A 15,200-nucleotide genomic window follows, 5' to 3' on the forward strand; every position below is an offset into this window, starting at 1 on the left:
TGTTAGTTATGACCAGTTAATTTTCCAAGATATTTGATGAACAAGTTGTTTCTGAAACTTATCCGGATATGCACTGGGTCTTGTGCATCAAACTTTCTCACCAAATAAGTACTCAAAAGAGTGCAACACATTTTTCAGCTGCCCAGTGGCTTCTTTTGCTGAAAATTTTGCTTACGTCATTTTAATTGCACTTATTAGCATGATTTCACGTCGAGGATGCAATAAAGGTTGCCTTTTTTTCAAGACTTATTTCACACAAACTTTATAAGTCTGTAATATCAGTTAATAACTGGAATTTTTTTCGGACTCTAAATGAAATTCAAGTAAAGACATCCCGAACCTAAAGTGAAATTGAGTAATGAGTCAGAGTGTAATTCGGGTCACATTGTGCACTGCATATGTTTGATTCAGAGCTAATTCAGTGAATCATTTTGAATTATCTTCTGATTCAGAAAAATACAGAACACTCTCTATGAATTTTGTTCTGATTCAGACAAAATTCAATAATCACGTCTCAGTTGGCACTGGATCAGTACTAAAACTTGAAAAATCTCTGAAATTGTTCTGAATCGGTACTGATTATCACTTAGGCCGAGGTACGGTACATGAATGAAGTGTCTGGAGATTAGTATTGGTATGTTAATTTAAAAAAATTAGGGTCAAATTCAACCTGTATACCAATTAAGGACACTGCGTTTTGATAACAATGAGCTGTCCTTCTATATCATTTACGACTGAAAAAGGCGTTATGGTTTCGTGTTTGTTTATACAATGTCAGGAAAAGTTGTTTTAATGAATATATTCAAAGCGTGGAGAAAATCTTGAGTAATTATTTTGTACATATTTTCTTTTGAAACAGAGCGAGAAGTGAAGGTGTGAAAAAAATTCCACTTAACGAGAGAATCTGTTTCCACGTACCGGTTTTTCCAAGTTATTTTTCTGTTTCAAATTTTTAACGATTCCTAAATGATTATTGTAGACGGAGGTAATGATATTCTTTTAATTTTGATTGCGTGTTCAGGCTTTTTGGTAATTGAATTTAATGTTACACTAGTTTAGAGCTTTTTAAATTTTTAGAGGGACGTTATATCTTTTTATTGCAATTATTGACAATTCAATTGACACCTAATGCCCGTAGGTGTTCAATTTTTCATTTGCAATTTTTTTGGTATAAAGCAGCTGTTTTCCCCTAAATTGGACGAAAGGAACAAATCGTAATAATTCTTCTAAGTTTTTTAGAGTTTTCTTCCTTTTTAAAATCAAAATCAGAGATATTTGTCCGGCTCTGTTTTCTTTGTTTATGTGTTTCAGTCACAATGAAGATCAAAGATGTCTATCGCGGGTTTCTTATGCGATAGACATCCCCTGTCATCTGTCAGCTATGTTTTCACTAGCTGAAAATTATCGAGCATCATGTTCTGATGTCACCCTGCCTTGATTTCTTGTTGAATATTTTATACTAGTGGCTTCCTGGTAGTTTGCAAAATTTGCTGTTACTAACTATTAGCGCTAGGACATTAAAATTTTACATGACACGTGCGTGAGACAGCTATGTTTCATTTTAACGAACTTTAGGAACTATTTTGACGTATTTTGTTGCGACGTGATGGACAAAACTTGTGTCAGTTAGTCAATTAGTGAGTTCGAGTTGGTTAAGGATAATCAAAGTATGAGTCTGTACATATTCTGTGTTAGTCAAAGTCACTGTCATTTTCTGCCAAGTTCCGTTTTGAGAGACCCTTCTGAGTGATGTAGTTCATGACATTTTCATGCCTTGAGGTTTGGTGCGATTTCGCAGATAGCGTAGTGGTCACGAGCCCCTTCGCATGGGAAGTCATCTACACCCTTGAACCTGTGATTGTTGGGCTTCTTCTTTGCCACACACCTCTCATCTCTCTCGTCAAGAATGTCACCTGTTTGCAGAAATGGTTGTTGAAAATCACAAGCAGTCAAATCTTCGTGACAACTTTGCCTGAGATATTTTACAACGCTAAAGGAAATAAAGGGTTCCATTGGTTGATAAAAATTCAGGAGTTTTTCTGTTATTGCAGGGGGGATGGAGCGAGGGGGAGCGATGTTGCAACGCGAGGATTTGGAAAACGCTTGTCAAAACTCATACAATGCACTGCTGTGATGGGTGCAACCACGGAAGAGTGCAGCAGCGGGGGGGGGGGGGGAACTGATACAAGACTGGGGCTGCCAAGGAAGTGAGATGCTGTAAGAGGGAGGAATTATTCAAAGCAACCCGATCCTTACATCATTTACCTCCTTGGCACCCCCCCCCCCCCCACCCCAATCAGAACCGATGCCAGTCTTGAATTAGTTTTTCATCTGATCATCTTATTTGTTAACTTGAATGAATTATCCCAGACATTCACCTGGTTGCCCATCACGCCATGTAGCTAGAGACAAAATGAATGGATTCGCTGGGTCATAGTCAACAAAGAAGCGATCCGGAGCATATGCATCCACATAGAGGAATTTATTAGCCCGAATGGCATGATTTGCCGGACTCAGAGTACCATCAGAGTCCAGTGGAGCTTCGATGCGTCGGGTGTATGCGATCCAGAATCCAGGCACTGAGTCCTCTACTCCCAGAAAACTAAAACGTGGAAACTCTACACCCGAAAAATAAAACGCTAACAGTTCTTTCATCCACAGTTTGTTTGTTGTATTTATCGCTTTTTTGCAATTTTGATTTTGGTATAAAAATTTTAAATTTTATTGATTTTGTTTTGACTTAGATCGTTCTACGGACTTCGCCCTGCAAGTTTCAAACGCTTATAACATGTCAATATTTAGAATCTAAAATGATGCTAAACAACCGCAAACTTTTAAATCTTCAGTTAAGCGATACATTGTCCAACAAAACTAAACAAAAAATATTTTGATTTCTTAAAACATTGCTTAGTACTGAGTTTTGTTAATGATCTCAACTCCAATGTAATGACCCACCCAATCTGGGCTTCTATAATCATTTTCACTGTTCATATTGGCTGCCGAATTATAAGTCAATTAACAGTTTGTTTTACCTTCCCAGTTCTTCGACATGTTCTATCGAATTCGGCCGCACAAGTCGCGAATTGCCAACACTCATATTGTCACAGAAATTTTTTGCCTCATTGAACGTGAACAAACCCAGCGACACATTCTTATAGTAGCAGAGGTTGGAATGGGAGTTTTCCAGAAACTCGAAGGGATCCGGACATTCCAAGTCGCTTCTAGCCGGGCAGTTCTCTTCGTCTTCAGATGACAGGGCACATTCCGTTTTGCCATCGCACTGGAAAAGTAATGGGATGCAGTAGCTGTCCGGAAGCCCGCAGTAGAATTGACTATCTTCGTACGGGCAAACTGCAGCTCTTGTGTTCTGCGTCAGAAAGTTTATGAGCAGAAAAATGGCCACAACATTCGCCTTCCTCAGCATCGTTATGGTTACAGGCTCGATATGATTGGTCAATGTTTCAGTCACTAAAGTTTAATCAAAATTTCAGCTTTAATGCTAGAGATTTTGTATTAGAAAATTTTGATACTAGAAATTTAGGTTTAGAGTTCACTCAAAATTTGCGTCCGCTTTCTACGATCTATCGAAAAAAAAGTGCTCGCAGAATTCAATTTGAAAACTTTATCAAGCAGGCGCACTTTTTTTCAACAATGTTCTTTGTTTAACTAGACTCATTATAGACATGAACAATTTTTAAATGTGCTTATTGATTACACAATTAACACCTGTTGGGAATTTTGGCGATGATGAAATGGAATATGTTGCATCATTTCAAAGGAGAACAACAGCTGAACTTCGCCCACGTCGTCAATTTATTATTGTTTACTTAGTTTTGGCACCATTGATTTGCTGTAAAAACAATGCGGCAGCGCAAATGACGCCCAGAGTTTTAAAAGCTGGATACGAATTGTCTGAATTTTCTGAAAGTATTCAAAATTAATACATATTTTTTAAACCAAACAGTTGTCTTTTCATAAAATGGATTTTTGCCAGGAATGGATATATTGGAGGCACCTTTTCTCTGGCTCCATATGACTGAAAAAAATTTTCTGTGGATAATTGTTCAAAGTTAATGATACTATTATACGGGAGCTAAATTCTTCGTTATTTTGGGGTGAAGCTAGGATATTATCTTTTCTGCTTTCCGGAGCTTTTCGAGCGGACAATTTTTTAATGAAACGTTTATCCGTCTTCGACGCGAATCAGTTATAATAATTCAGTTCTTTGATGAATCATAAATGTTAATCAATTTTGTACTTATTTGTTCCAACCCCCACTTTAGTGGGGAGGGAGGAACTATATACTCAACTGGGTTTTTTTTTGATCAGTCAATTTTGGCCGATCGATATATTCATCGTAGAGAATTGTGAGTGGTATCATTGAAAAGCCCGTCCAGTGTAGAATACGAAATTAAAAAGATTTTTTTGATTTTCGTTTTTTACAGGGAGTTATCGAGGTTTAAAGTTTTGTGAACATTCGACTGTTTTTGTTCTCATTTTCAGTAATTTTTGCTAAAATTTGGCACAATTTCGCTAGTATAATTCAAAATAAGTTAAAATTTTTGACGGCAGAGTGTTGCTATTACCGTTAGAGATAGAAGAGCGTTGCTGAATTGTTTGATTTTTCTTTTGCTAAAATTTTTGATAAAATTTTCAAAATTCGAACTTTTTACTTTTTTCATCGAAAATGGCACAAAAGATGCCTTTTTGGTCCATTTTGTGGAAATTTGCCGGACTTAGTGACCTAGAAACCTTAAAACAGACTCCCTAATCTGAAAAAGAACGCTAGTTGCAATTAGGCGCCGTATGAAAGTCTTCTGGAATTAAAAAATTGCCGTTTTTTTGCAGATTTAACTCGATAATTTTACAAAATGCATCGCTCTTTTTTTTAATATTTGAAGAATTCCACGCAACAATTGGTCTAAATCGCAAAGACTTGGATCAAAGGTTTGCTGGACGGGCGACAAAATCAGGGAGAGGTTAGACAATATCATGGGTTCCTATCGTTTTCGTGCATTTTTTTTTCGTGCAAATTTTTAGTTTTTGCCTGTATTTGTCGTTCTTTTTGTAGTCGTTTGACATATCCTGGATAATGAAAGGCCTCAGTCGCTCTCTTCTAAAAGACTCTCTCAATGATTTCATTCGATGCGTAATGTTTCTAATCAATTCGAAAATAATTCTTTTTTAAAAGAAACTCAATGTTTTAATAAACTTTGCCGCTTTTGCTCATTTCTAGTCGACTTGTTGCCAAGTCTCATTGAGGAAAAGTCCCATATTTTTTTCCAAAAAGTGTCGGTTATTTTTCTGAGTATAAATTTTATCTGTTGTCATTTTGATTTGGTTATTAGTGGTTTTCAAAAAGTGGACAAGGATTTTTGGTCGTAACTAATATTTGTAACTATTTGATTTTTATTGCCGTCTGTTCTGGTAGTCATATTATGGTAGCCACAGGTCTCATAGGCCCTCTAGAGTAGATTGTTTTATTCTTTTATTAGTTTATTGAACGATATGTTGATTTGTGAATTTTTTTTATCTCTTCCTCATTTGGTAGACAATTAAATGAAAAGTGTAGATGAGTGGGGTCGGAACTTAATGTGCGAACGCACATTACCGAGCCTCTTTGTTATGTGTCAAGAATAGTCTTTTCTTTTATAAATCTGGGGTCCTCAGAACTCTTCAAAAGAATAGTTCGTGCATGCAGGCATTTTCAAAAATTGAGTTCTTTTCAACGAGACAGTTGTGGGTTGTTTTAATCCGATTCTCCAAAGATTTTTCATGTAACAAACATTTATTTCTTGGTGTTAATACTAGAATCTGGAAACCATTCCCAGTAAAACAATCTCTTTTGTCAAAGAGACGTGTTAAATCAAAGTGTTGTTAGTTTGTGGTTAGTAAACAAAGTTAGTTGTTCTCTTACTTCACTAGCAATGTGAGGAATCACATCAGACCCAATATTGACTTCTAAGAAACAAGGAGAAATCTTTTTAAAAATTTCTCATTATTGAGCAGCTCAATCTACACAAGACCTGTTTATCTTTCGAGCTCTCATTTATAATCAACGCAAGTGAAGTTAGCAGGTCCTTGGAAAACAAAGCTAATTTTCCTTTAATTGCGAGAGCAATCTTAATCTTTAATGCTCAATTCATTGTTTCTGTTGACTGATAAGAAAAACTTTTATTACCTTTAGAGAATATACCTGATAGCAACAAATTGTGAATTTCATGGCAGAATTTTAAAGATTCAAATTTAACATTTGAAGTCAATTTTAATTGATGATGGCGTGGTACCATAATTTGTACTTATTTGATCAATCTGCTCAGTTTATTCAATATCCTTATTTGGTGTAGATTCAAGTTACATTTGTTTATGTCCGACGTCAAGAGATTTTAGCTTGCAGTTTCTAAATCACTTCATTGTTCATACCCTTTGCAGCTCCATTGCTAAACTTGTTCATCCCTTCCTTGTAAACATTTTCTTTTGTTCATACATATACTTTTGTCTAACATACAATCCTTGGTGGCCTGATTCACTATCATTCTTTCATTTGATAGGTTGAGGTTTACTACTGAATTTAATTGTCAATAAAATTTTTCTATTCGCTAATTGAAATTAGTCTGTAATTCTAATGAGCCGAATTGACCCGCGAATCTCTACTAAAGCATTATAATTTCATAAACCTATTTTGCCCTGCGAAACAGTGATAGAAAGCTAACCGGTCTAAAAACTCCGCAAATCAAGGACAAATAACGTAGCAAAGAATTGCGTACGACAAGGCGCAGTCAGCAGGATCCAAGAAAACTCCTTTAGCCACTGACCTTTATTTGGAACGACACTCATCGGAACCTCCACTTCTTTGGGAGAAGTGCAGCACCTAAGTAAAGCTAGCCATTCTTGCTAAGGAAGGAAAAATCCTGGACACACTACTTCGTACAACAATCCGCAAATGTAACTCTTCCAGCGGAGCCGACTTACCAACAGCCCATTGACAACCACGCTGATGCCATAGGAGGGGAACGCTGAAATAGGAAACTGAGTGGGAACCCAAATGTCAGAAATTAAAGGAAGAAGGAAAAATCTGTTGTGAACAATCCTGGGATCTCTGTGGTCGAAAATGCGTCTCCCTCCTCTATTTGCGCATCGGAACCGAGGGGAGACAAATTTTAAACAGAAAAGAACGTCGAGCAGTCATCAACAAAATGAGGACAATCGAATTGTGGAAACTATTGAAATTATCTTTCTATAAAACTCGTAATATCACGTTAGACAGAAATTCTTTCGTTTCAAGAGAACAAGACAAAGGGAGACTTTTGAGCAATATTACAGCATATTAAAAGAACTTGCCCAAAATTGCAAACTTGCAGATTGTGAAGATACGGTAATACGTGATGTTTTTATAATTATTATGCCAGATTCACAAATTCTCCAATAATTGCTCCGTGAAACTCAAGACCCAAGTACAGCTCTACAAACAGGCATAATAGTGGAAATGGAACAGCAAAAACCAATTGAAAAACAATAACGCTAGGCAACTCACCATCAACACAGCACAAAATAATATTGGTTTTTGCCCCCTCATTCGATCCAATCATAATAATCAACAAAAAATAAACGAAATCAGACAAACTAATTTGAAAATTATGGTCAGACATGGCAACAGAATCACAAACATAAATATTTTGGATGAGGAAAGAAATTCAGTAACTGCGGTATACTCAAAAATTTTGCAAAAAAGTGTCAAAAACCCGAAATGAAAACAAATAAATCAGTGAGAATCATCGGAAACAATAACGAAACAGAAGAGGGGACAATAAATAAATACGGAAAACTACATTAACACGTACAATTCCGACTAAAGCTCATCGGACGACAATTGCGTGTCAGTATTATCCAGCGACGAATACCATGAATTCACACCGGAAAACATGACAGTCAAAATTGGAAAGAATGTGATTTCCCTACTTCTTAATTCTGGAATTGTGTGCTCCATCGTGATAAAAGATATAGCAAAGCTTAATCCTAGATAACGCCGACGAAGCAAAATTGTCGAGAGAGAAAACAAGAGATATAAAGAGCTCCTCAAACGAACCTATGACCACAGTGGGCACTCTAGTAGCTCCAATAAAATGCAACAACTGGTATGTATGATACCAGTTCATATAAATTCTACGTTCCTTACATAATTGTAAGTTGTAACAAAAATGAAGCCTTTTTTTCATTTTGCAGAGGAGTAAATGTGGTACAGAGGTACCACAATCTGTACTTATTTCATCCATTCATTCAATTATTTTTTTCCATGTCTGATATTGAGTGGTGTATGTCCGATGTTAAGAGATTTCACGTTGCAGTTCCTAAATCACATTATTGTTCATACTTTTTGCCACTCCGTTGCTTAAATCGTTCAACCCTTTGTTTTAAACATCTTTTGTTCATACATATACTTTTGTTTAGCATCCAACTTTTGGCTGCTTTAGTTGCTTTCACTCTTTCGCTTGATAGGTTGAGATTCACCACTGATTCAAAATACAAAAAAAAAATAATTCTATTCGCCAAGCGAAACTAGTCTGAAATTCTAATTAACCGAATTGCCCTGCGAATCTCTGCTAAGGCATCATATTTTCATAAGCTTGTTTCGCACCGCAAATCAACGATAGAGAGTTAACCGTTCTAAGCGCACAACAATATCTACCGTAGTAATGAATAGCGTACAACAGATGGGACAAATGCCAACTCAAACTAAAATTCTTACTCAGCTTAATATCAAATTGTGTTGTGGTTGTGGAACACATAATTCTCAACGATATTTTGATGATCGAGTAGCAAGCAAAAACAAGCTCTAATATGGGATCAAATTTAGCAGCGACGGCTTTCACTCAAAAAATTTTTTTTTTGATAAAGTTCATTGATATCTTGTTTTCATCCCTTTTAATCTCAGAACAAGATCATTTATATGGAGAAAGGAAAAAAACATTCAGTATGGAGAAAAATTATTGAACTTATAGTTGAATTAATACATGTTTCTCATGAAAAACTCTTTAACTTTTAAAAAGACGTGCAGTTTTTCTTTAAAAACTTAATTAACCTAAAACATTTCTCAATCCAAAATAAAGCTTTGATAGAAATACTAATTTGAAACAACAAATGAGACACTGAGAGTTTATTATATATTTTTGTCCAAGTAAACCAAATAACGCGGTGTAGACCCCCAGAACTCAAGAAATTTGCTGGTAAAACATTACTTCTTTTTATATTTTTAAGAATTTTTGGGCTCTGTTATTCATTTTATTCCTTTGGTCAACAAACTATCTAGTATTTTTTTAATGTTTCTCTTTTTACAGAATAAATAGATTCAAGGGTACTTTATCAAAAGAATGGCAAGTTGCTTTCGTCTGGATCTTCAGAGCAAGTTCCTCCATATTTGTATGTCACGGAGTCCTAATAATTGTATTTGGTACCAAGATTAATCCGGAAAATTTACTCATTTTATCATATTTTAGAGCGTTGATATGGTTATTTGTTCATTTATTTTGTAAACAGTGCAAGTTATTTGAAACTAGATCTAATTAAGTCTGCATTTGGCCTGCAAAAATTAGTTCCATTAGTTAGCAAGTAAGTTAAAACTATCTCAATTGTGAAAAAAGCCATTCAAAATAGGCACTACAGGAGAAACAATATTTTTGAATCATCAGCAAAATGGAAGGATGTCAAAAGTGAAAATTGTCAAAATATTAAAGTTCTATAAACTCTTGAAACAAACGTTAATTTACTGTTCAATAGTTTTTTGTCCTTGCTCACATTACAAGCGTCTACCGGAGCTAGAGGCTCAAAAAAACCAACTGTGGCTCACATACCAGTTAAAAACATTAATCAAATTAATTTCAGTCCCTTTTTAAAATGTAATAAAGAAAAAACTCAAAAACAACTAAAAACTACAAATTTCACAAATATCTGGTTGCACTAGACGTTAGCTGGCTGGTTAAGACCCCCCTCCACACACACACACACATAAACTATATACATCTTTTTTTCCAGTTCATATCGTAAAAAAAACAAAACTTAATTTGAGAGGTTTACTGATTTTGATCAATTGAGATCATTTTAAATATGTCAAGTAGGTTATTATCTCTAAAAAATCTGAAAATTATTTTCTGGTTTCCTCTCGTTTGATTCATTACATATTTATATTACGCATTATTGCTTAAATTCAACTCCGGGAGAAAATTGAAAATTTCAATAAAATTGATTCATCCTTTTTTATCAGTAACCAAAGGAATTCATATTCTTAACTTCTATCAATATTTTAAATTGTCTGAACTGTTTGATTTTGCTTATATTTTTCTACAGCTCGAAACTATCTTCAGGAAGGCTCTTATAGCAACCAAAATTTGACGCAAAATTTTTTCAGATAAAAAAAAATTAATTCAGAAACTTTTGGTTTCAATGTAAAAGAAATTAAACAGTGAAAAACCAATTCTTTTTCTTGCAAGAACACATCAAACTTACAAAACTGTTACCTTCTTCTAACGTTGACAGCTCCACCAGGAAAAACTAAAATCTAGCACTCAAAAGAAAAAAGAAAACAGCCATAAACATGGAAACGGGTTAGCAAATCCAATTGAAAATCAATGACGCCGCGCAACTCACCATCAACACAACACAAAATAAAAGTGGTTTTTGCCCCGAATTTTGACCCAAATAAAAAATCAACAATACAATGGACGAACTCAGACAATTCAGTGTAATAATTGCGATCGGGCGTGGCAACAGAATCACAAACAAAACTGTATTGCATTAGGAAATAAATCCGATAACTGCGGTAGACTCAACCATTTTGCGAAAAGATGCCGAGAACCCCCAATGAAAACAAATAAATCAGTCAGAAACATCGAAAAAAATACAGAAACAGAAGAACAGACAAATAAATATGGAAAACTACAATAACACGTACAATTCCGACTACAGCTCATCGGACGGTCAATTGCGTGGCAGCATTAAACAACAACGAATACCATGTAGTCACACCGGAAAATATGAAAGTCAAAATTGGAAATAGTATAGTTTCACTACTTCTTGTTTCTGGAAGTGTTCGCTCCATCGTGACAAATGATTTAGCGAAACTGATCCTAGACCACTCCGACGAAGGACGAAGCAAAGTGGTTAAGAGAGAACAGAAGAAAAATAAACAGCTCCTCAAACGAACCGGTGAGCCTACTGGGCACCTCAGTAGCTCCAATAGAATGCAACAACTGGTACATATGATACCAGTTCATATGCTATCTAGTTTCTTCACACAATTGTAAGTTCTAACCAAAATAAAGCAAAGCTTCATTTTGGTTTCGCAGAGGAGGAAATGTTGTACACACGTACCATAATCTGTTCTTATTTCATCCATTCATTAATTTTAATCCATTTCTTTAGTTGGTATATTTTCAAGTTAGATTTGTTTATGTCTGATGTTAAGAGATTTCACGTTGCAGTTCCTAAATCACTTCATTGTTCTGACTTTTTGCAGCTCCGTTGCCAAAATAATTCTTCCTTTTGTTTCATTCATTTTTGTCCATGCATATGCTTTTGTCTAGCATCCATTCCTTGGCTGCCTGAGTTTTTTTCAATTTTTTGTTAGGTAGGTTGAGATTCAATTCTGATTTAAAATTGCAATATAATCATTCTAATCGCCAAGCGATAATAGTCTGAGCCTAATCACCCCGCAAATCTCTACTAAGGCACAATAATTTCATAGGCTTGTTTCGTCCTGCGAATCAGCAGTCGAAGGTTAACCGGTCTAAACTCGCGGTCTAAACCGGTCTAAATGAATTGCGTACGACAGATTGGACAAATTCCAGCTCAAACTAAAATTGTTACTCAACTTAAATCATAATTCAAACTATCAAATTGTGTTGTGGTTATGGAACACATAATTCTCAACAATTTATAGATGTTCGAATGGTAAGCAAAAACAAGCTGTAGGTTTGAATCAAATTTAGCAGCAACGCCTCTTATTCATAGAAAACCTTTTGATAAAGTTCATTGATATCTTTTTTATCCCTTTTAATCTCAGAACAAGATCATTTATGGAGAGCGGAAAGGGCAATGCAGTATGGAGAAAAATAAATGAACTTCTAGTTGAATTTAATACATGTTTCTCATGAAAAACTTTTTAATTTTTTTTTAGAAAAAGGTTCAGTTTTTTGAAAAAAAAAACAATTCAGGTTTTCGGTCAAATCTTTGACCTTTCAAAAGAAACTAAGTTTTAATTAATCCAAAAAACTTCTCAATTCGAATTAAAGCTTCGATAGAAATTAATTTGAAACAAGAAATGAAACAATGAGAGTAAATTATAAATTTTTGGCCCAGTAAACTTGATAACGCGGTGTAAACCCAAGAATTCAAGAAATGTGCTGGTAAAACATTACTTATTTTAAATTCTTTCAGAATTTTGTGTTCATTTTCTTCATTTCATTCCTTTGATCAACAAACTCTCTAGTATATATTTTTTAAGCTTCTCTTTTAACAGAATAAATAGATTCAAGGATATTTTATTGAAAGAATGGTGAATTGCATTTGGCCTGCATTAAGTAGTTCCATTAACTCGCAAGTAAGTTAAAACTATCTCAAACAAGAAAAAAGGCAATTCAAATTAGGCAGTACCGGAGAAACAATATTTTTGAATCATCAGCAAAATGGAAGCATGTCAAATGTGAAAATTGTCAAAATATCAAAGTTTTATGAACTCTTGAAACAAACGTTCCTTAATAATTAACTAACGTAATTTCAATCCCGTTTTTATGATGTAGTAAAGAAAACAATCAAAAACAACTATAAACTACATCTATATACTACATCATCTGTCTAAGTATAAACTGCATCTATCCTGAAAAAAAGTCTATTTTCCAGGTCAAATCGTAAAAAAACCAATATGCATTTTGAGAGGCCTAATGATTCTGATCAAATTCAGTTATATTTAAAAACCTCGTGTAGATTATTGTTCCGACCCCACTTGTGGGGGGAGGAACTATATACTCAAACGGTTTTTTTCGTTCAGTCAATTTTACCGATCGACATATTCATCGTAGAGAAATATGAGTGGTATCATTAAAGAGCTCGTCCAATGTAGAATTCAAAACTGAGAAATTTTTTTAAGGAGATATCGAGGATTGACGTTTTGAGTGAACACTGGATATTTAGCATGATTTTGTTCAATTTTAGTGAAATTTTCATACAAATTAAGATCTTTTGTAAAAATATTAATTCAAAGTTTCATTTCACGCCACAAAATGGATCAATTTAAAGTTCCTAATAGAAAGAAGGCGATAAAAAGACTAGTTCTGGTCTCATTGGGAAGTTTACTATAAAAAAATGCACATTGTCTTTGAGAGCTCTTTTTTGGAAAACTTTTTTTTTCTTATGTTCTGCAGAGCCTAGTCCTCTTTCATATCGAATATCCAATGATGAAAAAACCTGGTTTACAGTCAAATGAAGTCCAATGAGCAAAGGATTCGTTTTCAAGCAATCGCTCATGTTTTTTGGCTTCGACTTTGAGTTTTCGTAATTTTGAATGAAATTTGGATTTTCTTTTTGAGGTGTTAATAATTTCTTGGAGTCCTAGGGCATAGAATTGTTGACTAAGAGGTCAATAGGTTTTGTAATGAGCGCTAAGTGAACCTATCTAGAGCCTTGAGCGGAAAACTATTGGCTGTTAAGACTTAAATAATGATTTTTCGAGAAGTTTTTTTTTTAGTTTTAACCGATCATAAACTTACTTTTAAAAAATATAAAGGAGTATCAGTAATGACAGGACCTCCTTCTTTTCCTACTTCAACCAAAATGATTCTAGTTAGTGGTTTTAGCTTCTAAAAAATGGTGTTATGACTTCGATGAACCAGTTTAATTTTTTTTGAAAAAATTTTTTGGAAGTTTTTTTTCGTAATTTTGGTTCCTTTTGGAATTTTAACACATTATCCTAGCATTGGTTGTTGCATTGGCATAGAGATGACGTTCATTCGATCAAACATAACGTTTTCAGAGAAAAGCTTATGTAAATGGTTTCGATACTTTCTTCTCGAAGTTTTCTATGTAATTTTTGGATTTTCCCTGTATTTGTTGCTGTTTTCATAGTCAATAACTTACAGTAATGTCTTATTGGTTACTTTTTCATGGAAAATATCATTTTTGTCTAAATTAGGCATAACTGTGCATAATTATTCAATTCCGTTGAAAGATATTGATATTAAAGTTGTTAACACTAAGAGAAAATTTCGAAATCTTTGTTTGAAAATTAACCAGTCTTATGCTTAACCAATCTATTACTTATTAAACAATCTTAAACTTATGTTTTTAAGACTTAACAAAAAATTCGAAATCTTTTTTCGAAATATAACCCATCTTAAACTTATTTACGTGAACTGTAAGTCAGTCTCAGTAAAGATCAGGTCATCTTCCTTTCTACTTCAACCAGCGTTGTTCTAGTTACCGTATTTATCTTCTAAGTTTTCTATGATTTCGATGCACGAGTTTTCATAATTGAAAAAAATGTATGTTTTTTCTTAATCGTGGATCCTCTGGGAATCTTTACATTTTACTTAAAATTGATTGTTGCTTTGGCATAGAAAAGACATTCAATGGTTCATTTATAAGGTTTTCAGAGAAAAATTTATCGTTTAAATGGCTTCGACATTTTCTTCTCGCACTGTTCTACCTAATTTTTTGGTTTTTGCCTGTGTTTGTTGTTGTTTTTATGGTCAATGACTTATTGTAATTTCTTTTTAATGACTTATGAAACAAAAACCTTTTTGGTTGTTTCATCTAGCTTAACCTAGCGTATTTATTAGCTTCCATTGAAAGCTAATGAAATTAATGGCGTTGATACTACGGGTTTTCTCAAAAATTTTGTGGCGCTAACGTATTTGTTCTTTTTGTTGATTTTTTGTAGTCAAATTTTTAAAGGGAATCCCACCGCTGTTAAAAAATTATTTGAAAGTAGAAAAGCTTTTCATTTTTTAATTCATTTTTTAATGGCTTCGACATTTTTCTTGCTCACATTTTTTTCAGTTTGCCGTTTTTGAATGTTTTTTTTTAATTTTTTAATTGGCCCAAAAATGCTGACCAGTCTCATAAGCTTTTGATGATTGAATGAAAGATGTTACCCGAAGCAGTCAGTTTATAGCGAGCAAGCAGTCTAGAAGTTTATGATATTCTACAATTTT

At 34.2% G+C, this 15,200-nt stretch overlaps 1 protein-coding gene across 1 annotated transcript; it reads right to left on the reverse strand.

The window, feature by feature from the left end:
* Positions 1-1,617: 1,617 nt before the first annotated feature.
* On the reverse strand, positions 1,618-3,599 carry LOC142356696 (uncharacterized). The gene is made up of 3 exons (XM_075408520.1): positions 3,033-3,599; positions 2,379-2,602; positions 1,618-1,913 (listed from the first exon to the last, which is right to left on the reverse strand). Exons 1-3 carry the CDS (start codon positions 3,422-3,424, stop codon positions 1,768-1,770), a joined length of 762 nt encoding a protein of 253 aa, XP_075264635.1. The 5' UTR covers positions 3,425-3,599; the 3' UTR covers positions 1,618-1,767.
* Between the last annotated feature and the right edge of the window lie 11,601 nt (positions 3,600-15,200).

Source organism: Convolutriloba macropyga, unplaced genomic scaffold (genome assembly GCF_964194025.1).
Source record: "Convolutriloba macropyga unplaced genomic scaffold, txConMacr16.3 SCAFFOLD_2406, whole genome shotgun sequence".
Lineage (NCBI taxonomy): Eukaryota > Metazoa > Xenacoelomorpha > Acoela > Convolutidae > Convolutriloba > Convolutriloba macropyga.